This window comes from Pelodiscus sinensis, chromosome 3, assembly GCF_049634645.1.
Source record: "Pelodiscus sinensis isolate JC-2024 chromosome 3, ASM4963464v1, whole genome shotgun sequence".
In the NCBI taxonomy this organism is placed as follows: Eukaryota; Metazoa; Chordata; order Testudines; family Trionychidae; genus Pelodiscus; species Pelodiscus sinensis.
In genome coordinates this window covers 197072082-197095925 of record NC_134713.1, presented here as the reverse complement: position 1 = coordinate 197095925, position 23844 = coordinate 197072082, and the positions used below count along the sequence as shown (strand labels likewise).

Sequence of the window (23844 nt, the reverse complement as noted above, 5' to 3'; positions counted from 1 at the left end):
CCCAGTCCCCCGAGCCCCCCAACACCCCCCACCCCCGCGGGGCGCCCCAGTCCCCCGAGCCCCCCAACACCCCCCACCCCCGCGGGGCGCCCCAGTCCCCCGAGCACCCCAACACATCCCCACCCCCGCGGGGCGCCCCAGTCCCCCGAACCCCCCAACACCCCCCCACCCCCGCGGGGCGCCCCAGTCCCCCGAGCACCCCAACACCTCCCCACCCCCGCGGGGCGCCCCAGTCCCCCGAGCCCCCCAACACCCCCCACCCCCGCGGGGCGCCCCAGTCCCCCGAGCCCCCCAACACCCCCCACCCCCGCGGGGCGCCGCAGTCCCCCGAGCCCCCCAACACCTCCCCACCCCCGCGGGGCGCCCCAGTCCCCCGAGCCCCCCAACATCCCCCACCCCCGCGGGGCGCCCCAGTCCCCCGAGCCCCCCAACACCCCCCACCCCCGCGGGGCGCCCCAGTCCCCCGAGCCTACCAACACCCCCCACCCCCGCGGGGCGGCCCAGTCCCCCGAGCCCCCCAACACCCCCCCACCCCGCGGGGCGCCCCAGTCCCCCGAGCCCCCCCAACACCCCCCCACCCCCCCCGGGCGCCCCAGTCCCCCGAGCCCCCCAACACCCCCCCACCCCCCCCGGGCGCCCCAGTCCCCCGAGCCCCCCAACACCCCCCCACCCCCCCCGGGCGCCCCAGTCCCCCGAGCCCCCCAACACCCCCCCACCCCCCCCGGGCGCCCCAGTCCCCCGAGCCCCCCAACACCCCCCCACCCCCCCAGTCCCCCGAGCCCCCCAACACCCCAGTCCCCCGAGCCCCCCAACACCCCCCCACCCCCCCAGTCCCCCGAGCCCCCCCAACACCCCCCCCGGGCGCCCCAGTCCCCCGAGCCCCCCCAACACCCCCCCACCCCCCCAGTCCCCCGAGCCCCCCAACACCCCAGTCCCCCGAGCCCCCCAACACCCCCCCACCCCCCCAGTCCCCCGAGCCCCCCCAACACCCCCCCCGGGCGCCCCAGTCCCCCGAGCCCCCCCAACACCCCCCCCCGGGCGCCCCAGTCCCCCGAGCCCCCCAACACCCCCCACCTCCCCGGGGCGCCCCAGTCCCCCGAGCCCCCCAACACCTCCCCACCCGTGCGGAGCGGCCCACATCCCCCCACCGCGCCCCACTCCCTGGGACCCCCCCCGCCCTCCCTCTCAGGCCCCGGTGGGGGTGGCGCCGCCCCAGGGCAGCCGGGCCCCACGCACCTGCCCCGCAACCGCTCCGCGCAGCCACCGCCGACCCGGAAGTGAAATCTCCTCTACTTCCGGTGGGGAAATCCACCGGTCCCCATAGCAACCGCAGCCACCGCCTCCCAAACATGGCCGGTGAGAGACACCCCCCCCCCGCCCCCGCCCCCGCCCCCGCCCCTCCTCCTCCCCCTGCCAGACACCGGGACCCCCGAATGCCCCCCCCCGCCAGAGCTCGCCGCCCCCGGGACCCCCGAATGCCCCCCCCCGCCAGAGCTCGCCGCCCCCGGGACCCCCGAATGCCCCCCCCCGCCAGAGCTCGCCGCCCCCGGGACCCCCAAATACCCCCCCCGCCAGAGCTCGCCGCCCCCGGGACCCCCAAATACCCCCCCCCGCCAGAGCTCGCCGCCCCCGGGACCCCCAAATACCCCCCCCCCGCCAGAGCTCGCCGCCCCCGGGACCCCCAAATACCCCCCCCGCCAGAGCTCGCCGCCCCCGGGACTCCCAAATACCCCCCCCCCGCCAGAGCTCGCCGCCCCCGGGACCCCCAAATACCCCCCCCCCGCCAGAGCTCGCCGCCCCCGGGACCCCCAAATACCCCCCCCGCCAGAGCTCGCCGCCCCCGGGACCCCCAAATACCCCCCCCGCCAGAGCTCGCCGCCCCCGGGACCCCCAAATACCCCCCCCCGCCAGAGCTCGCCGCCCCCGGGACCCCCAAATACCCCCCCCCCGCCAGAGCTCGCCGCCCCCGGGACCCTCAACCGGGACCCTCAAATACCCCCCCTCGCCAGAGCTCGCCACCCCCGGGACCCCCAAATACCCCCCCCCCGCCAGAGCTCGCCGCCCCCGGGACCCCCAAATACCCCCCCCGCCAGAGCTCGCCGCCCCCGGGACCCCCAAATACCCCCCCCCGCCAGAGCTCGCCGCCCCCGGGACCCCCAAATACCCCCCCCCTTTCAGAGCTCGCCGCCCCCGGGACCCCCAAATACCCCCCCCCGCCAGAGCTCGCCGCCCCCGGGACCCCCAAATTCCCCCCCCCGCCAGAGCTCGCCGCCCCCGGGACCCTCAAATACCCCCCCCCGCCAGAGCTCGCCGCCCCCGGGACCCCCAAATACCCCCCCCGCCAGAGCTCGCCGCCCCCGGGACCCCCAAATACCCCCCCCCGCCAGAGCTCGCCGCCCCCGGGACCCCCAAATACCCCCCCCGCCAGAGCTCGCCGCCCCCGGGACCCGCAAATACCCCCCCCCGCCAGAGCTCGCCGCCCCCGGGACCCCCAAATACCCCCCCCGCCAGAGCTCGCCGCCCCCGGGACCCCCAAATACCCCCCCCCGCCAGAGCTCGCCGCCCCCGGGACCCTCAACCGGGACCCTCAAATCCCCCCCCCGCCAGAGCTCGCCGCCCCCGGGACCCCCAAATACCCCCCCCGCCAGAGCTCGCCGCCCCCGGGACCCCCAAATACCCCCCCCCGCCAGAGCTCGCCGCCCCCGGGACCCCCAAATTCCCCCCCCCGCCAGAGCTCGCCGCCCCCGGGACCCTCAAATACCCCCCCCCGCCAGAGCTCGCCGCCCCCGGGACCCCCAAATACCCCCCCCGCCAGAGCTCGCCGCCCCCGGGACCCCCAAATACCCCCCCCCGCCAGAGCTCGCCGCCCCCGGGACCCCCAAATACCCCCCCCGCCAGAGCTCGCCGCCCCCGGGACCCCCAAATTCCCCCCCCCGCCAGAGCTCGCCGCCCCCGGGACCCTCAAATACCCCCCCCCGCCAGAGCTCGCCGCCCCCGGGACCCCCAAATACCCCCCCCGCCAGAGCTCGCCGCCCCCGGGACCCCCAAATACCCCCCCCCGCCAGAGCTCGCCGCCCCCGGGACCCCCAAATACCCCCCCCGCCAGAGCTCGCCGCCCCCGGGACCCGCAAATACCCCCCCCCGCCAGAGCTCGCCGCCCCCGGGACCCCCAAATACCCCCCCCGCCAGAGCTCGCCGCCCCCGGGACCCCCAAATACCCCCCCCCGCCAGAGCTCGCCGCCCCCGGGACCCTCAACCGGGACCCTCAAATCCCCCCCCCGCCAGAGCTCGCCGCCCCCGGGACCCCCAAATACCCCCCCCGCCAGAGCTCGCCGCCCCCGGGACCCCCAAATACCCCCCCCCGCCAGAGCTCGCCGCCCCCGGGACCCCCAAATTCCCCCCCCCGCCAGAGCTCGCCGCCCCCGGGACCCTCAAATACCCCCCCCCGCCAGAGCTCGCCGCCCCCGGGACCCCCAAATACCCCCCCCGCCAGAGCTCGCCGCCCCCGGGACCCCCAAATACCCCCCCCCGCCAGAGCTCGCCGCCCCCGGGACCCCCAAATACCCCCCCCGCCAGAGCTCGCCGCCCCCGGGACCCCCAAATACCCCCCCCCCGCCAGAGCTCGCCGCCCCCGGGACCCCCAAATACCCCCCCCCGCCAGAGCTCGCCGCCCCCGGGACCCCCAAATTCCCCCCCCCGCCAGAGCTCGCCGCCCCCGGGACCCCCAAATACCCCCCCCCGCCAGAGCTCGCCGCCCCCGGGACCCCCAAATACCCCCCCGCCAGAGCTCGCCGCCTCCGGGACCCCCAAATACTCCCCCCCCGGCCAGAGCTCGCCGCCCCCGGGACCCCCAAATACCCCCCCGCCAGAGCTCGCCGCCCCCGGGACCCCCAAATACCCCCCCCTCCAGAGCTCGCCGCCCCCGGGACCCCAAATACCCCCCCCCGCCAGAGCTCGCCGCCTCCAGGACCCCCAAATACCCCCCCCGCCAGAGCTCGCCGCCCCCGGGACCCCCAAATACCCCCCCCCGCCAGAGCTCGCCGCCCCCGGGACCCCCAAATACCCCCCCGCCAGAGCTCGCCACCCCCGGGACCCCCAAATACCCCCCCGCCAGAGCTCGCCGCCTCCGGAACCCCCAAATACTCCCCCCCCGGCCAGAGCTCGCCGCCCCCGGGACCCCCAAATACCCCCCCCGCCAGAGCTCGCCGCCCCTGGGACCCCCAAATACCCCCCCCTCCAGAGCTCGCCGCCCCCGGGACCCCAAATACCCCCCCCCACCAGAGCTCGCCGCCTCCGGGACCCCCAAATACCCCCCCCGCCAGAGCTCGCTGCCCCCGGGACCCCCAAATACCCCCCCCCGCCAGAGCTCGCCGCCCCCGGGACCCCCAAATACCCCCCCCCCCGCCAGAGCTCGCTGCCCTCAGGACCACGAAACCCTTCTCCCGCCAGAGCTCACCGCCCCATGGCCTCATCTATATACCCACTGCCAGAAATTTGGTTCCCTGCCCCTGGCCGGGGGCTGGCTGTGTTCAATACAGTACCCGCTCCTTGCAGGTTGGGCTGCCAACCGACCCTCCAGTATTGTCCTGGAGTCTCCAGCAATTGAAGCTTAAACTTTAATTACAGGTTATGTGATGGGATGAAACCTCAAGAATATGCAACCCTAGTCCCCAGCAACTTGACTGTAGCACCCAGCACGTGACTTTATGAACGCAGAATCAGAGGCCTGTTCATTCCCTTTTGCCAGGGTTTCGAGCAGAAGTGTCACTGCAGCTTGTTCAGCCCGTAGCATCATGTTTGCTCACTGATCTGAGCAGAATACCTCCTTATTGATATAGGCTGCCTTTAAGAAGTGGCAAATTGCCCTTACATTAGTACTCGCTTTATACAGCCTGACACGGTCATAGAGGTTCTAGCTAAATTTACTGTCTTGCGTGTGACCCTCATAATGATGAGGACCTGGGCCATTAAGCCAGGGTTGGCAGTTTTGGTTGGAGGTTTTATCACATGACATATTTAAGATGAACCTTCAATACCTGAGCATGCCAGGACGACCCTGGAGCGTTGGCAATGGAAACCTTACACGGAAGCCCACCTTTTAACCATCCCGTAATTGCATCTGATATGTGCAAACAGCTGTGCTTTGTAGTGGTGGGTCCTAAAAGTGGAACTCGCTGTCTGGAATATGTGTCTGCTCATCTCTTCCCCACGTTCAGAAAAGAAAAAAAAAACTCAACTTTTTTATTTCAAAGGTTCTTTTTATTGTGACTACTGTTGTCCTATGAATATTACATTTCCCCAACTATTTTTCCCTTCTTTTTCTACTGGATGCTAACATTTGTGCCTGGCCTCAGTGTTAAGAGTGTTTCTTTACATGATGGTCTTGTAGCACCGTGGATCATCTGAAGAAGTGGCCTGTGCCCACGAAAGCTCATGATACCATCTACATGTTTTGTTAGTCTTTAAAGTGCTACCAGATTATTTGTTGTTTTTTGAAGTTTATCCTATACAGACTAACTCGGCTACCCCCTGAAGCAGCAAAAAATATACACAGGCAGTCCCCGACTTATGCGGCTCCGACTTATGTCGGATCCGCACTTACGAACGGGGCTTTTCTCGCCCCGGAGCTCGCAGGCGGCAGGACTGCCCAGAGCGCAGCGGTCCTGCCACCGCGTCCTCCAGGGCGAGAAAAGCTGCTCCGGGTCTCCCTGGTGTGCTGGGGGGGACTCCCCAGCACAGCAGGGAGACCCGAGCAAAGCCGTAGAGGCGGCGGGACCCCGCTGCCCGTGCGGCTTTGCTCCTTTGCCCCGGAGCAAAGCCGCAGAGGCAGGGGACCCCGCCGCCTGTGCGGCTTTGCTCCGGGGCAAAGGAGCAAAGCCGCAGAGGCAGCGGGGTCCCGCTGCCTGTGCGGCTTTGCTCGGGTCTCCCTGCTGTGCTGGGGGGGACTCCCCCTCCAGCACAGCAGGGAGACAGGAGCAAAGCCGCAGAGGCGGCGGGACCTCTGCGCCTCTGCAGCTTTGCTCGGGTCTCCCTGGTCTGCGGGGTGGGGGAGGGGGCGCAGCTAGTGCGCCCCCCCGCCCCCTCAGCTGACCAGGCTTTTGTTGTGGGACGCCTGGGGTAGAGCAGCTGGGGTGCTGCCGGGTTGGTCCTGCGGGGACCTACCCGGCAGTGCCCCAGCTGTTCTGTCCCAGGAGTCCAGATTCAGCCGCTGTTGAAACTGATCAGCGGCTGATTCCAGGAAGCCGGGGGCAGAGCAACTCTGCCTAGGGCTTCCTGTAGTCAGCCGCTGATCAGTTTCAGCAGCGGCTGAATCTGGAGCCAGTTCCGACTTACATACAAATTCAACTTAAGAACAAACCTATAGTCCCTATCTTGTGCGTAACCCGGGGACTGCCTGTAAATAGTAGCATGAGCTTTCATGGGTACAACCACAAAGAAGTCATCTGGAGAAATGGGATGTGCCCACGAAAGCTTATGCTACTATCTATATTTTTTGGTTAGTCTCTAAGGTGCTACAGGACCATTGTTTTTAAGGGTTTTTTTGGTTACAAACTAATACTGCTACCACCTCTGAGACTTTTCATAATGTTTTTCTATTTTAATTTGTATTGTACAGTAGCCTGAATGCCTTGGATGAAGGACACAGACATTTTATAAATACAATTATATGACTGATTTGATTCTAGTTGATTTAGAGGCTTGGATTCCAAAATAACAGTAAAAAATTAGACATTTTCTTTTAACAGGTCCTGAAGTATATAGAATATCTTTTGTATTTCCCAATAATGACAAGTATGGTAAGAAATTCTTGAGAGTTATTTCACACTTATCTTGTTATCTTATCCATTTTAAAAATTGCTGTTATGTCAAAACTAGGGTAACTGGATAGTAAGTGTGAAAAATCTGGACAGTGTTATGGCAGGAGAGAGAGTATAGATGCGTAGATTAGACAAAGTCCCTAATATCGGGACAATAATATAGGGATAATATAATATATGATAATATAGGGATGTCTGGTCACCCTACTTAAAATTGAGTTTGTCGTATATACTGCATTGCAGTGACAGAGGTCAAAGCATTTTAGTTTAAAAATCTATTTAAAAAGGCAAAGAGAATGTTTCAACAACACATCTTGCTTACTAGTAAAATTGAAATCCCTAATGGGTGATGGAAACTAAGTGAATTTGTTTTCTCAGCGTTGCTCCAATTATTCCAAACCTTAAGACTTTGGTTACCTAAAACATCATTGCTTTGGTTGGGAAGACAGGATGAGACTGCTTTTAGGACAAAAACCTGGCTTGATTGAAGTCAATGGCAAAACTCCAACTGACCTCATTGGGACTAGGCTTTGATTCTGAGAGTTTACCATCTAAACCCCCAATCCTAGTGTCAGAACTGCACCAGCAGACTCCTACACCTGTGTGAGGGCTGCTGAAGTCAGCAGAGTTTGTACTGATGCGTCAGTCCACTCACACTGCTCTGATTCCAGGATTAGGATCATAATTAGCTAGTGGAGTCAATTCATGTTGAATCTCCCAAATGCAGGACTCTGGTATGGCAACACCTGTGGTCCGGCAGGGCCAGGAATGTTGCTGGACCAAAGACCCTCATGCAGGGGCTGCAGAGCCCTGGCTGGGCCAGGCAGTATCTGGGGAGCCCCAGCCAGGGAACCCCCAGCGTTAGTGGGGGAGTCCCAGCCCCAGCCGGGACTGAAGCGGGGCTGGTGGAGGCAGGTGGCTAGAATCCCCAGTAGCAGCAGGGCGGCCCTAGTAGCGGGACGGGGTAGCCTAGTAGCTGGCTGAGAACTAAGGATGTTAAATATCGAGTAATTTACTAGTCAAGTAGTTGATGGAATTTCCATCGACTAGTCAATAGGCACTTCCGCATTCCCATCGGGGGCTCTTGTACATTTCAAAGCAGTAATGTGGAACTCTGCATGCAGTCCGGGGTCAGTGGGAAGTCCCGCTGACTCCAGACTGCATTTCAAAGCCGCAGTGCAGCATGGAGCCCGGAGTCAGCGGGGGCCTCAGAGTCACCTGTTGACTCAGGGCTTCATGCTGCGCTGCCACTTTGAAATGCCACGCTAGGATCCTGGGCTCAGCTGTGCAGTGCTGCCACTTTCAAGTACCCCTTCTTTCCCCCCCTTTGCTGCCTCTGTCTGATAGAGGGAGCAAGTGGAGGGGGGGGGGGAAATCGACTAGTCGATTGACTAGCCAATAAACAAATGCTTATCTGATAGTCGACTAGTCTTTAACATCCCTACTGAGAACCCCGGAGAACACCCTGCAGCAATGGGACCGGCGGTAGCCAAGTATCCCTGCCGGGAACCCCAGGAGACCCTGGGGCAATGGGCAGGCAGCAAGGTGGAGACCCATGGCGGGCCAGCTTTAGTGGGGCCAGTGGCAGGGCAGGGAGCACCAAGGAGAGGAGTCTGGGAGTGGGGCAGCTGGCAGGGGCACACTGACCTCCCCTGGTCCAGCAAACTCTCTGGTCCGGGACAGCTCAGGTCCTAAGGGTGCTGGACCAGGGAGGTCCAACCTGTACTATGTTATGCACATCTCCAGTAAGGCCTAATCTTGCTTCCACTGAAGTCATCAGTGAAACTCCCACTGACCTCAGTGGTGCAAAGTTAGTCTCACAGACTTGGGTGTGACTCTTTTGTTAGTCAAGAGTGTGGAAAACCTGTCTGAGAAGATAATCTGAATTTTCTGCATGGCAGCATAGAACTTTATTATTATAAGTCACCCGATTGCCCTACATCTGAGTGGCACAAATAAGTGAGAATATTGAGTCGTATTATTTAAAGCCAAAAGGGACCATTCTGATCCTCTACATTGACCTTCTCCTGACACACACTTTACAGGAGACACTTCTGCACAGGGAGTGAAATGGATTAAATAATAATAATTGTTATCTCTGATCTAATAGGTCTTTTGCTTCTCTAACTCCCAGAGATATGTTTTAAGATTTTTGGTTAAATACTACCTGATTGAAATGGAAATGATTGTTTGAATTTCACTTTAATAAAAGTACCTGAGTTTCTGTGATGACTTTTTTACTTCACTTGTTTTAGATGGTGAGTGTATCAGAACACCTGATGGTGCTCTGGTGAGGCATGGAGATGGAATTCATACCACACCCAATGGAATTATTTACACAGGAGCCTGGAAAAATGATAAGGTAATTTAAATGTTCTCTCTTTTTAAACTTTTTGTAGGATTGCAATTAACAATAATTAATTTTCCATTAGTTCCTACTGGTTATCTAGTTGTACATAACAAGCCATGGATTGTCTTTCTGAATTACAGTAAAACTCCGATGGTCCGGCATCTGATGGGCCGGCACGCCTGATGGGCCGGCACTCCTGATGGTCCAGCACCATCAGGAACCCGGAAGTGCTCCGGGCAGCCGGACCATTGGAGCTGTTCTGCCCCCAGCTTCCCCAATTCAGCCGCTGCTAAAACTGACTAGCGGCTGAATCGGGGAAGCCGGGGGCAGAGCAGCTGTAGTGCCGCCGGGTAGGTCCCGTAGCGCTGCCCCTCGGGGCTGAGGGACCAACCCAGAAGCACCCCAGCTGTCCCCGATTCAGCCACTGCTGAAACTGACCAGCGGCTGACTTGGGTACAGCTGGGACAGAGCAGCTGGTGTGCTGCCGGGTTGGTCCAGTAGCACCGAGGAGCGGTGTTGCGGGACCAACCCAGCAGCACCCCGGCTGCTCTGCCCCCGGTGTCCCAAAGAGCAGCTGGGGTGCTGCCGGGTTGGTCTTGCAGTGCCATGGGTCGGCGCTACCGGACCAACCCGGCAGAAACTGACCAGCAGTGGCTGAATCAGGGACGCCTGGGGCAGAGCCAGACTATCGGAACGGGAGGCTATGAGGGGTCTGGGGTGGCATCCCCCCACCCCACCCCATCCCAGACCCCTCATAGCCCCCCCTTCCGATAGTCCAGCATATTTGATAATCCAGCACCCACTGGGTCCTAAAGGTGCCGGATTATCGGAAGTTTACTGTACTGTGAAAAATGAGTAAATATAGGAAACCAGTTGATTGTTGTTGTTGTTGAGGGGAAAAAAAGGGTGCTGCAGAGTAGCCAGACAAATAGCTGAATGCAATTAGGAAGAGCCTCTCCTGTCAGCACTTGATCTGAAATGATATTTTTAATTCTGTTTTTAAGATAATTCAATAAAAAAGCGACATTAAAAGAATGTTAAACCAAACCCAAGTTTTTGATTTTGATTGCCCAAACTGAGAGAAATGCAAGAATAAACAGAAACAAGTAAACTATTAAAGTTTTCTTTTAGAGGCAGTTTGATGAAGCTGGCATGTATATGGTTTTGGGGATGTGTATTGTGTTGCTTTTAGGGTATGTGTTGCTTGGAGTATGTTGTTGACACCATTGTAGACAATATGAAGAAATGTACAAGTCTTTTTCCTTAACTTCCTATTTCCATTCTGGTAAGGTTTGGGAGTAGATGGGATTTTTCCTTCTGGAACTGTCACTAAACATAGTTTTTGTCTGATAACAATTAGGCTTGTAATTAGGGCAGTCAGATTGAAAGCATGAAAAATTAGGATGGGGTGGGGAATAATAGGCACCTATATAAGAAAAAGTCCCAAATATCAAGATTGTCCCTATTTGTAGTAAGAGTGTGCTGTATTTTCTTGGTCTAAGTCTCAAATATGTAATACTTGCTTTTTATAAAAGCAGAGGATCAAAATCTGACAGGGTTAATTCAACTCTTCTGCTTTATGGAGTACACGTGTGTGCTACCATTCAGTTTACTATGTGTGGGGTTTTGGGGTGAGAGTTTAAAAGCTGAGGCTCTCCTCTCTGGATGCTAAAGATCCCATGACATTTTTCATAGGAGAAGGGGTTTACTATATAGTTACCTTGGCCAAAAAGCTCTGAGACCTATTTTAAAATTGTGCACAATGGAGAGCCTAGGTAATTGCTAAAAGGTATTAGTTGCCCTACCTGATTTTCTTTAGTAAGGTAGTACAGTCAAAGAAAGTTGTCTGAAGACACTAGTGTACATCGGTATTTTAAGACTAAATATTAACCCACTTCCTCAATTCCTTGTTAAACGTAGATGAATGGCACTGGAAGGCTCGAGCATCCTTCAGGGGCAGTTTATGAAGGCGAGTTCAAGGACAACATGTTTCATGGACTAGGAACCTATTTGTTTCCAAATGGAGCAAAGTACATTGGAAATTTCAATGAAAACAAGTAAGCTTAATGCAAGACATGAGCGGCATGTAGGCTGCTCCTTCCACGCATGTTTGTTTTAATACTGCAGGATAGTAAATAGGGATGTTAAAATGAATGCAATTGGCTAACCATGTAACCGCTGAAAACTTTAGCAGTTACATGTGGAGGGTAGCCAGCTCTTCAGGAGATGGTGCGTGCTGGGAGCTGGCTTAAAAGTCACTGTTAAAAAGGATCCAATCCCTTGTCAGGGCTTAATTTGCCCTAGCACCTCTAGGTTTGAAAGTTCATATTCCCAGGACATACTGCATCAATTACGAATGTGAAAAAATTGCTAGTGCAACTCTTGTATGACAAATTAAGCACAACCCCACATCTCTTGGTATGGCCAAGGGGTGGGAAACAGACCTGTTGGGCGCCTGGGAAAGATGGGGCCTGTGCCCCCAGAAGGGGTAGGGCCTTGGATGGAAGGGCTAGGGCTAGCCCCTTTTGCCTCTCCTCCTCATGCCCCCCATCAGTGGACATGTCCTGCATTCCTTATTCCTAGATACACAATTTTTTTAAGACAAATTTAAATTCCATAGTGATGAGAAAATGCTGGATCTTGAGGTCTATTTTTTTATCATTAAGATTAATGGGAAAACCATATGCTGATCTCATAAAACATCAGCTGATTCTGTTGATGCAAAATTGTGAATGAGGAGTTTTGTATGAGGAAAACATTGTATGTCCCTGGAACAGAAAGTGGATCTAATCAGAAAATTGACTTTAAAACTGACATCAGCAGGGTTTGCATTCATTCTCCTTAAATAAGTGCCAGCAAATTTGCTCAGGTTTGAAATTAATACAACCACCACCTCTGTGTAGTGTATGAAAAGCAAGCTGCACTTTTTCTATGTAGTTAACAAACAGTGAAGACTCTTGAATCAGAATAGTTTTGCTGGTGATGCACAGAGAGAACAGAATATAATTGTGCTAGAAATGGGACCAGTGGTTATGTAAGTTTAAAAAAAACCCACAGTGTTTTTAAACCTCAGTCCGTGCTGGCTGAATCCCAGTCAGATACCAAATATAAATCTGCATCCAGACCTAAAACCAAACCAGTATTTTGGGGACAATTAATATTGCATTTACTTTAATGCTGTACTAGGAGGCTCCTTTTTAAATTCGTATTTGCTATTTCAGAGTTTGCAATTTAAAACTATTTTCGGGATTCTGGTGGCACTATGAATTGAAACACAAGATATAAGCATTCGGTGAGGGCAAACAGCGAGCGCCTGCCATTTTGGCAAGAATGTTTGGAATACACAGGAGCCCCTGTCTTGATGTATTTTCTCTCAACAGCCCTCCAGTGGCTGATAGTGTCAAGTTCGTATAGGGGAACTGTTTGGTCTGTAAAGCTGCGGGGGTCGGGCAGAGTTCTGGAGCCTAGTGCCCCAACTCCTGCTAGTCTGGGAATCCATCTAGAGTCCTCAGCACTGTGTAAACAGCAGACTGATTGCATGCTCCATGAACAGATTGGTTCTACACTGTTACAGGCTGGAAGGTGAAGGAGAATTTATAGATACACAAGGCCTGGAATGGAGTGGCACATTTCATTACACTGCAGCACCGGGACTGAAGCTTAAGCTGGAAATGTAGCTATTTTGCCCTGAAGACTGTCCTGACGCTGCCTTTGGACTTAATCGCTGTAACAAAGGGTTTCCACGGCTGCTGATGTCTAACATATTTAGTTGAAATAATTTCCCATGCTGTGTACTGTAAATAAAATTAACCAAATGAACTAAACATTCCGTTGCTTTTCTTCTCATGATGAAGTTCCTCTTGAAGGGTGTCTGACTAGCGATGTGAAACAACGGGATGAATTTAAAGCCAGAACAGTTAATGACTACAGTTAGTCTTTTAAATAACTTCATTATGAAATCTAAGATATACAAGACATTTCAGCAACTTGGAGTTTCAGAAGAAAACAGGACTCTACAGCCATCATTCATCAGTGAGAGAAGCCCTTTGTATACCTAATTTGTGCACATTTCAGAGAAAACCAGCAACTCTGCCACCCAGCACCACTCACAGGGGTGCACAAACTCAGCACAATTGCTGCTACAAACACACCACTGCAGTGCCAGCATATGCAAGTGGAGCACTACAATTAGTCTTCCCCGTACGATTGCAAAAGGCGCCTGTCCCCCTCCTGTAACAGCTCAGCGCTTTGGCTCTGCCACCTGCTAAGCGACTCACCTGACTGCACCCCGACCTGGGAACAGTGGAAGCAGAATGTAGCTGATCTCGGAGCCATCCTGATCCCTCATGGAGTTCTAGTAAACTAAAATTATATTTCACATTTTTATTTGGTTGTGATCATGAAGCTCTTCACAGAACTGTGCACATTTTGCTTCACCCTTTCAAAAAACAGAACTTGGTTTTACAGTTTAAAAGAAATTTAGTTTAACTTTTCTTTTCTGTGTGAGAAAAATGGGACCAAAGACTCAACACCTGAAAAAACACAAGCGAGTTTAGTAAGCCCATGCATTACCTTCTCCTGCTGATGCAACGCATAAATGCTCTTACTTTATGGCAGTGAGGGGCAACCTAGGCTAGTGAGTGGGCTGCAAAACTGTTGTAACCAAAACTGTCCGCCAAGATCGGGTAGTCTTGCTAACTGCACTTGTGTACCTAGAATTTGCAGAGTGCAGAACTTTGATTAGATGCAGAGGGAGTGCACAGCTCCCACAGTCAATATTGTGTGCAATCGGAACTCACCTCACTTCATAGAGTCATAGAATACTGGAACTGGAAGGGACCACAAGAACTCATCATGTCCAGTCCCTGCACTCGTGGCGGGACTAAGCATCATCTAAATCATCCGTCACAGATGTTTAAGAGCAGGTTAGATAAACATCTCTAATGATGGAGACTCCACAACCTCCCAAGGCAAATCATTCTCGTTTAACTTCCCTCACAGGTAGGAAGTTTTTCCTGATGTCCAACCTAAACCTCCTTTGTTTCAATTTAAGCCCATTGCTTCTTGTCCTGAGAGGTTAAAGAGACTAATTTTTCTCCCTTCTCCTCGTAATACCCTTTTAGGTACTTGAAAGCTGTTATGTCCCCTCTCAGTCTTCTCTTTCCCAAACTAAACAAACCCAATTCTTTCACTCTTTCCTCATAGCTCATGTTTTCTAGACCTTTCATCATTTTTGTTGCTCTTTTCTGCACCTTCTCCAATTTCTCCACATCTTTCCTGAAATGTGATACTCAAAACTGGACACAATACTCCAACTGAGGCCTGATCAGCTCAGAGTAGAGCAGAAAAATTACTTCTTGTGTCTTGCTTTACAACACTCCTGTTAATGTATCCCAGAATCATGTTTGCTTTTTTTCAGCAGCGTCACACTGCTGACTCATATTTAGCTTGTGGTCCACTATGACCCTCAGATCCCTTTCGGCAGGACTCCTTCCTAGACAGTCGTTTCCCAGTCTGTACGTGTGAAACAGATTGTTCCTTCCTAAGTGATGACTTTGCATTTGTCCTTATTGAACTTCATCCTATTTACCTCAGACCATTTCTCCAGTTTGTCCAGATCATTTTGAATTACGACTCTGTCCTCCAAAGCACTTGCAACCCCCCCAGCTTGGTATTGTCCACAAACTTTATGGCTACGTCTACACTACGAGCCTCTTTCGCAAGAGGAAATGCAAATGGAGCACTCATTTGCATATGTTGCACTCTCGTTTGCATTTCCTTCTCGGATCCCTGTTGCCGCTATGCTGATTATTTTCAGGAATAACGGCATTGCACAAGAGGGGTTTTCTTGCGCAAGAAGGGACAGTGTAGACAGCTCCTTCTGGCACAAGAACCTCTTCTGCAAAAGTGGCGGCTCATTAAGTATGCAAATGAGGCTCGGTGATATTCCACACTTAGCCTCATTTGCCTATTTCTCGCGCAAGAAGCCCCGAGTGCAGACATAGTCCAAGAGTGGAGAACAAATGTGCACCACAACGCTTGAACATAAAACGAACAGCAGTCACGGAAGAGGATGGAAAGAGGCAGATCTTGATAGAAATATAGCGACATGTAATTCCTACTACAACTCAAGGTTTGGATCCAGTTTCTACCTAACCTGTTTTGAAAAGCCCAAGCTCTTTGCCAGCTGCTTGCGGACAGCCTGTGCTGATCTGAGATAAAGCAGAGAGGGATGTCACACTTTTGAAAGTTTAAAAACCCTGTTGCCATCCTGGCATTTGACGGTATCAGCCAAGCTGGAGCTATTTCAGTAGATTTCATAAGCTGCAGTCTCAGGGGGGTGCTACTCCAGTTCCAAGCACAGATTGGGTGCCCCACATAGCGTATTGCTCTAGATGGCTTTCAAGATTCCAACACCAGGTTTGTTCAAACAGAGAACGTCTGGTGAGCTTATAGGCCTTCAAGAGATTCACCAGGTATTTGGCGACGTCCGTCTAGTGACAGACCAATCATTGCACTCACATACACCTAAGATCTAGGCAACGTTCCCCTTAGATGCCAAAGATGGCTCATGTGCAAGCTGTGATTTAATTCTACTGCAGAATATGCAACAAAGGAACCGTGAAGTCGGCTCCTACCTTACTGAGGAGCCCTGTTGGCCAGCCAGGCAGTGTTGCTAACTCTTATGATTTTGGGGTGTTTTACTTAAAGCCCCAGATCCTCGGGAGAGGTAATTAAGTGAGAATCTCAGTTCTCATTAGAACAAAAATAATACTAAGGTTTTAGCCCTCATGGCTGTGGAGAAAGGCTTGATAAACATGACCCCATAAAACTCAAAAACTAGAAGATGAATGAAACTAATCCAACAGTTATCATTTCTTAAAAATCCCATCCTTTCTAAGCAAGTCTCATGATTTGGAGAGCCTGGCTCATCATTTGCAACTGCTCAGGAATAATGCAAAGGACTCGCTAAACTGGGGTCCCACAGCTCTTTTCTGTGTGTGATCTCCGCATTTCTGGCTGGACACAGCCATCCCGCTATCCGTCTCACTTAACAGCTCACAGACAGAGTTTGGTCAGAAAATACCAGTTGGTCAAACTAGAAATGTTTAGTGCAAATCTTTTGATTTTGATAAAACTTTTGTCAGATCACAGGTGGGGTTCCACTGGACGCCTGCCTTGTTTCCTGGAAAGCCACTGGGCACCCAGGGCTTTTAGCTCTGCAGCGCCGCAGCTGCCCTGGAGCAGCAGCTCTCGGGAGCCCTGGCAGCTGCAGTCTGAAGTAGACACAATTCTTGTTGGTTTCACAGCTGCTCTTAGGGAACAGCAGTTGTGAAACCAACAAGAACTTTATCAGTTTCATAAACCAACAAGATCTGGGGAGGCATCCATGTTTCTGAAATGAATATTTCTCCGCATTCCCAGCTTGCGGTTGTGGACTGAACTGGAACAAGACCACATGCCAAAATACTGGGAGCTCCGGGTGTGGGCCAGCTCTACTCTTGGCATCATCTGCAGGGCTCCTGGAAGCAGGAAGGATTTCTGGTCCCATGTGCCCCCAAGTCTTTGTGGGGATTGGGGCAGAAGAAGGCTCAGCTACCCCCTGCTCATCAGCACTGCTGGCAGTGGCTTCTGGTACATCTCTGCCATCTGCCCCCTAGGGAAGGTCTATACAATTCTGCAAGATGCTCCTGAAGCATTCAGTCTTGCCTTCTGGCTCTGCACCTGCTGTATATGGCCCACCCGCAGCAACCCGCTGTGGCCTAAATTCTTGAGTTCAGACAGGCATCTTCTTGCTGGCCCATTGATAACTTAGGTGCCTGCCTCGCCCGGTCCTTGAGACTGTTTCTCTGGGACTCTCTCTCATAAGAACAGCCACACTCGATCAGACCAAAGATCCATCTAGGCCAGTGTCCTGTCTGCCGACAGTGGCCAATGCCAGATGCCCCACAGGAAGGGAACACAACAGATAATCCTCACATGATCTCTCTCCTGTCACCCACCTCCAGAGAAACAGAGGCTAGAGACACCATTCCTACCCATCCTGGCTGATAGATTCATGGAAGTTAGGTCTACCAGCGGCTATCTAGCTCTTTTTTGAACCCTGTTAAAGTCCTAGCCTTCACCGCATCCTCTGGCAAGGAGTTTCACAGGTTGACTGTGCACTGAGTGAAGAAAAACTTACATAAGAACATACGAACGGCCGTACTGGGCCAGACCAAAGGTCCTTCTAGCCCAGTAGCCTGTCTGCCAACAGTGGCCAGCACCAGGTGCCCCAGAGAGGGTGGACCGAAGACAACAATCAAGCAATTTGTCTCCTGCCATCCCTCTCCAGCCTCTGACAAACAGAGGCCAAGGACACCATTTTATCCCCTGGCTAATAGCCTTTTATGGACCTAACCTCCATGAAATTATCTAGCTTCTCTTTAAACTCTATTATAGTCCTAGCCTTCACAGCCTCCTCTGGCAAGGAGTTCCACAGGTTGACTAGACGTTGTGTGAAGAAGAACTTCCTTTTGTTTGTTTAAAACCTGCTGCCTCTTTCATTTGGTGACCCCTAGTTTTTATGGGAACAAGTAAATAACTTTTCCTTATTCACTTTTTCCACGCCAGTCATGGTTTTATAGACCTCTATCATATCCCCCCTTAGTCTCCTCTTTTCTAAACTGAAAAGTCTAAGTCTTTTTAATCTCTCTTCATATGGGACCCGTTCCAAACCCCTCATCATTTTTGTTGCCCTTTTCGGAACCTTTTCCAATGCCAATATATCTTTTCTGAGATGAGGCGACCACATCTGTACGCAGTACTCAAGATGTGGACGTACCATGGTTTTATATAGAAGCAGTAAGATGTTCTCTGTCTTATTCTCTATCCCTTTTTTAATGATTCCTAACATTCTATTTGCTTTTTTTTTTTTGACTGCCGCTGCACACGGCGTGGATGTTTTCAGAGAACTAGCCACAATGACTCCAGGATCTCTCCTTGAGTAGTTGTAGCTAAATTAGTCCCCCTCATATTGTGTGTACAGCCACTTCAACAAGCCACTTAATGTGCTCCACGGCTTTTGTCCTCACGTGGGCTGCCCAGTTACCTCTTCCCAAAGGGGGCCTGTAGAGCAGACTTTGTCCCGTAGCTGCAAGAGCAAGTTCTTCTTTTCTTTGTTGTCCATCACTCCTCCCATGGGCACTGTTGCCCCTGCTCCTGCTGCTACTGCGGGGAGACTCCCTGGAATAACAGAAATTCTTTCCCTATCCCGTCAGGCGTGAGTTAGTTTTCGTCCCTCCCATTCCAGTGCGTCCTTAATTTCTGTGGGGTCTCTCGAGTGAGTGCTGCAGAGCGGTAGTGGGACAGAGGTGCACGCTGCTAAACCAGTCCCCCGGCCCTTTTTTCTGTATCACTGTATAAGGGGAAACCAAATAGTTGCTGCTCCCTGCGCTGTCTCTCGCCTTGTTGGCGCTGCTTTCAGTCGTCACATCTACACTGCAAATAAGACCCCACAGCTGACCCAGGCCAGCCGACTCCGACTCAGGTGAAGGGGGGGTTCAACTGCAGTGCAGGAGTTCGGGGTCCGGTGAGCCACACCTGCCTTTGCATGCACAGATGGGGAGGAGAACGTGCAAGTGGCCTCTCCTGATCTCTGCATCCCCAGGAAACACAGAAGCTTGGGTGTGGTACAGAGTCAGTGATGCTGTGAGGTAGCAAAGGGAGCAGCCATTTCCTGCCCATCTTCCCCAGTGTCCAGCCAAGCTGGGATGGAGGGCAGGGAGCACCCCTCAAGTCTCGTGGAGTTGGGCAGCCCCAGGCAGAAACCAGGCTGCTGCTTCAGGCCCTGCCTCCATACTCTCCAGTGCTACAGCATCCTTCAGCAAAACCGTACAATTCTAGTGTCAGAAAAATCCAGCCTTGTCTTCTGCCAAGCACACAGTCCCGAGTGCCCCCCGGGAGGTGACCCAAAGCGTACATAATTAGAAGGCATTAGTTATGCCTACGTTCAACGTGAGTGATTAGCATGTGACAGTCCCATTCTGGGGAACATCAGGCTACACTAGCGTTCTCTCTTTTTTTATACCGTCCCAGCTCAGACAAGCGATACCACGGAGGGAGCTTTTACCTAGGCTTGGGTAAGTTTCAAATGCCCTGAGCTTTGGGCCTCACATTGTTTTAATAATGACATTTCTCATGCTACTGGCAGGAAGTTAGTGGCATATGATTATTAGGTGTCGGATTTGCAGCACATAAACAGGCAGATAAGATATTTTCTAAGAGTAAAAATCATTCTTCCGTTGTTTGATGCATTGCAATTATTTCTAACATTTCTTTTCTTGCCTGTTCATTTTCCCAGATTGCCAATAAAACTTTTAAGGGCATGTTTGTATCTAAAATATCAGGGTAAAAGAAAAGAGACCTAATAGCCCATGCTACTTAGCAGCAAAACAGAGATGAATTGGAAGGCAGTCTCATTTGAAATGTATGTATAGAGACCAAATTAGAATTAGTCAGTCTCTAGAGGTAATAGAATACAGGAAATCATTTGTTTTTTGCTCTCAGAGGAAATGAAAGCTCTGTACGGACTCTGGATGACTATAGAACAGTCGGTTGTGAAATTGGAACTATGCAAATAAGGTTGTGGATTGATTCTGACGCAACGTATTTGGGAACTATCTTCAGCGTGTTGCTTTCTTTAATAAATCTGTCCTGTGGAGCAAAGACAGACAAGATTACCATGAAAGTATAATGACTTAAGCAACAAAAATGGATAACTGTCTTTCCTTTGTATTTAGTGCAGTGAATTCATGATTTCAGAAATTGAAAGTGACAAGAAGCCAAGTGCATATTAGCCATGCGGTCAGCATGTCAGGTGTAGCTTGGGCTAGTGAACAGGCAAGAAAAGCACTGGGCGGGGATGTTCTAGATCAGTGGTGCTCAGCTTTTTCAGGCTACTGTGTCCCTTGCAGGAGCTTGATTCGTTGTGCGTACCCTGAGTTACACATCTCCGAAAAACCACTTGCTTACAAAAATCAGACACACATATACGACAGGGTCACAGCACGCTGCACTGAAACGTTGCTTATCTTCTCATTTCACCATGTCCTTACAAAATAATTGGAATATAAATACTGTACTCGCATTTCAATGTACAGTATATAGCACAGTTTAAAGAAGTTGTGGTCTGTGTACAATTTTAGTTGGTACTGATTTTGCTTTTTATGTAGCCTGTTGTAGAACTAGACAGATATCTAGATGAGTTGATGTACCTCCTGGAAGACCTTTGTGTACCCCCAAGATAGACATCCCCCTGGTTGAAACCCCTGTTTTGGATAACACTCCCTCTCCCCCAATCACGGTATCTCCCAGCCTAGGAGATAAGTCTCTCTGCCTTCCTTGTCAGACTGTAGGAGAAGCAGCTTGATCAGCTGATTGTGAGAGCAAGAGAAAGCACGATTGTCTGGGGGGAGCCCCAGGATAAATCTTCCCCTGTCAGCTGGGGCGCCCTGCTCTGCAGCAGATCCCCTGGCACAGGATGGCCTCAGAGCCCTGAGCATGCAGTGTGTCAGCTGGGACCTCTGGGCATGCAGGGGGACCATTCACACCCAAAGTGCAGGGTCCAGAGCAGTCACCCTGATTCTCCAGGGACAGCTCCATAGCAGCAGGGGAACTTTTCCTGTTGCCATAGCTACTTGCCCCTTGTGGAGGTGGTTTTCTTGTGTCGCTGGGAGAGCTCCCCTGTCGGCAAAGAGCATCTTCCCCGGCCATGCTGAGCGGCACGGCTTCGGAGCGGTGTAGGTAGAAGGGATGTTAAAGGCTCTTGACTAGTCGATTTCCCCCCTCCCCCGGCCTTGCTGCCTCTATGACAGGGGTGGCCAACCCATCTAGGCAAAGAGCCAAGATAGTGGATCCAGCGCGAAAAGCTGGGGCAAAGTTGTCGGGAGGGACGGGGGAGACTCTGCCCCTTTAAGAAAATGCATTTTGAGGCTTTTTGGCCACAGCAGGCTCCTGCCGCCACCTTTAATTCTGCATCTTTCATGGCTGCACCATATGGCTCCCCTGCCCAGGTCAGCACAGGAGGAGAGGGCTGTTTTGGGGGGCGCGAGGGTGGCTTACAAGTCACGGGGGGTGGGCTTCGCGAGCTGCATCTGGGTGGGGGGAAAATAGGGAGAGGAGAGCCTTGAATTGGCCATGGCTGCTCTATGAGATAGAGGTATCAAAGAGGAGGAAGGGGTACGTCAAAGCAGCACAGCTGAGCCAGGATCAGCTGTGCAGCACTGCCACTTTGAAACCCCAGTGCGGCATTTCAAAGGGACAGCCCCCACACAGCTGATCCGTGGCTCAGCTGTGCAACGCTGCCCCTTTAAAATGCCGCTTCTGTGGAGCCCAGGGTTAGCTCCTGAGTTCCGCGTCGCATTTCCCCGGAATTTGGGGTCAGCCGGGAGTCCCCGGGTTCTGGGGAAATGCCGCGCAGAACCTGGGAGTCCCCAGCTGATCCCGGGTTCCGCTGAAATGCTCACTGGGGCCTCTTGTACATTTCAAAACAGGCACCCATGTGCAGCCCGGTGTCAGCAGGACTTCCCGCTGGCTCAGGCTGTACGCGGAGTTCCTCATTCCTCCTTTGAAATGTACAAGAGCCCAGCCTATCGAGTAGTCAATGGAAATTCCGTTGACTGCTCGACTAATCAATTAACTGCATTTTAACATCCCTAGTAGGTAGACAAGCCTGCTGTCTAGAAGTGTGTCCATATGGGGGAGTTACTCCAGGATGGCTAAATTAGATCAGAAGAGCTAGAATGGAAGCATTGGTCTGGATAGCTTTGCCGGTCGACTTCCTGGTGTAGCAAAGGCCCAAGAAGGGCTGCGGGGGAGGAGAGGGAGCATAACTGTTTTCCCCCAAAGTGGAAGGGAGCTCTGCAGCCCAGCTCTCATCTGAACAGTTGGCTGGATAAAGAAGGGGACGAGAGTGGCATAAAATAGGGAGTTCCTTAACAGCAGCCGCAGGAAAGAAAAGATGTTTTGTAGCCCTTCCCTTTGCCATCCGCCGATCTCTGTGTCAGGCTTCCAGAGACAGCGACCTGCATTAGTCAGTCTCTCTTAACTTCCTAGAGCAAGGCTGGGTAAGATCCTGCCCGCCTAATACTTTGATCTGGCCCACGGCCTGCATTTGGCCGCATTCTATTTATAACCTGTTGCCTGCGCTACCAATTTTCCAGGCGGTGGCTCAGCCAGCAGGTTCCTATTTAAATGGCTCACAGCTCCCGGTCACGGTGCTATTCCGGCAGCAGCCAGACCCGTGAGCCTTTTAAGTAGCTGCAGCAACCGTGGGCCGCTGCCAAGCAATGTGGTAGTGGTGGGGCCGTGAGCCCTTTGCTGTGTTTTTAATTCAAAGCCTCTGGCCCTAGACAACTCTGTATGGGGGGTGGGGAATAGTCCCCATCTCCGCCCCTTCTGCCCCTTCCAGGGTGGGGGAGCCAGCCTGTGACCATGTACCAAAATTCATTAAGTAGCCTCCCTGTGAAAATTATTACCCACCCCCTGCCCGAGTGCATTTGCGTGGCAACGTTGCCAACTCTTGCAGTTCCACCATGCGTCTGGTGATCTTTGGTGTTTCAGTCTGATGGTTTCATGAGGGATTCAGCTTCATTTTAAACAAAAAACAACAACGACTAGGCTCATGGTTGCCCAGCAAAGCTTGAAAACATGGCCCAAGAGCCCCCCGAAGCTCAAACCGCACAGTACAGAGAGAAAGACGCGCGCACTCATTTATTGTTTTCCGTCGCATGATTTTGCAATGCGCGAGGTTGGCAAAGGCCGCGCCCAGACTGGACGGCTGCATTGCCGTCTATGTGGGGCGATCCCTGAAAACCTCTCTGAAATTTTAGCCGAGGCAGAATGGGGCTGTTCAGCGGTTGCCTGCTCCTTCAACCCTTACGCGTGGCGAGTCCCTCTGGTGTGTGTGCTCTCCTGAAAGCACTATTCGCCACAAGGCAAACTGGGCAGAACAGGCTCTTTGTGTAGCGCTTCCGCACTACATCGGCCACCCGTTTGCCCCAGATGTTACTCAGGGGGTCGGAGGTGGTGTAGAAAAGCCCGACCGGCTTGGGCTCTGAATGCTGTTCCTTTGAGACCTCCTCGCTCCGGGGAGGAAACAGCTTCGCTTTTAAAAAGACGCAGCGCGGGTGGCAGAGTGACATCACTGGAGAATTCCCGCCAAGGACACGCCACGCCACGCCACGCCACGCCACGCCACGCCAGGCCAGCTGCTCGTCCAGCATCCATGGAAAGCGTGGGTGGGGCAAGGTAGCACAAGGAAGAGTCTGAGCTTCGGTGGGTGATGAGCAGGTGGCGGCTGAATGAGCATGTACATGGGCGGCAGGTATAATGGGCGGGGGAAGGGATTGCTTTCCCAAACTGCCAGCCTGGCTCCGCCCACACTCCTCCCCCAGAATGCCTACTGTAGGTGTACTGGGGGTGGAGTGTTGCTGCCCCCAAGTGCCTGCCCTCCATGTGCTCCGGCGTCAGAGAGGCTGGAGCTGTGGTGCCCTTTTGCCTCCCCGTGATGCTGGGGGAGGGGCAGCTTGGCTCCTGTAGGAGGCGGGGCCTGGGCAGAAGGGGCGGGGCTGGGAGCTTGCCTCCCCCAGCCCTACCTTCACCCACTGCCCATGAGTGAGTATAGTCCATTCGCCA

At 53.7% G+C, this 23844-nt stretch overlaps 3 protein-coding genes across 5 annotated transcripts in view; 2 read left to right on the top strand and 1 right to left on the bottom strand.

Annotated features, from left to right (window-relative positions):
* DHX57 (DExH-box helicase 57) overlaps window positions 1-1344 on the bottom strand; it is a 42534-nt gene extending 41190 nt beyond the window's left edge. The window contains exon 1 of the mRNA XM_075925814.1: window positions 1237-1344. The gene's annotated coding sequence lies outside the window, so the exon portion shown is untranslated. The remainder of the gene's footprint in view (window positions 1-1236) is intronic.
* On the top strand, window positions 1298-17440 carry MORN2 (MORN repeat containing 2). 2 transcript variants are annotated; one of them, XM_075925826.1, is made up of 5 exons: window positions 1298-1356; window positions 6747-6797; window positions 9074-9180; window positions 11089-11225; window positions 12743-17438. In XM_075925826.1, the coding sequence occupies exons 1-5, from the start codon at window positions 1350-1352 to the stop codon at window positions 12843-12845; spliced, it is 405 nt and encodes a 134-aa protein (XP_075781941.1). In that variant the 5' UTR covers window positions 1298-1349; the 3' UTR covers window positions 12846-17438. The 2 variants fall into 2 exon arrangements, with proteins under 2 accessions (XP_075781941.1, XP_075781942.1); XM_075925827.1 differs by lacking the exon at window positions 6747-6797 and having other exon boundaries at window positions 1304-1356; window positions 12743-17440.
* Window positions 11089-23844, top strand: part of ARHGEF33 (Rho guanine nucleotide exchange factor 33) — a 63244-nt gene continuing 50488 nt past the window's right edge. Inside the window, exon 1 of one of the 2 annotated variants that reach the window (XM_075925823.1) lies at window positions 11089-11225. The gene's annotated coding sequence lies outside the window, so the exon portion shown is untranslated. Of the gene's footprint in view, window positions 11226-17547; window positions 19290-23844 lie in introns of those variants that run through there. The other variant, XM_006116252.4, reaches the window with a different exon arrangement.

Bases quoted from the DNA above. Each gene is read 5' to 3' on its own strand.
- MORN2 (XM_075925826.1), top strand. The intron at 6,798-9,073 runs GTAAGAAATTCT...CACTTGTTTTAG, and splicing joins TCCCAATAATGACAAGTATG to ATGGTGAGTGTATCAGAACA. The intron at 9,181-11,088 runs GTAATTTAAATG...TGTTAAACGTAG, and splicing joins GAGCCTGGAAAAATGATAAG to ATGAATGGCACTGGAAGGCT.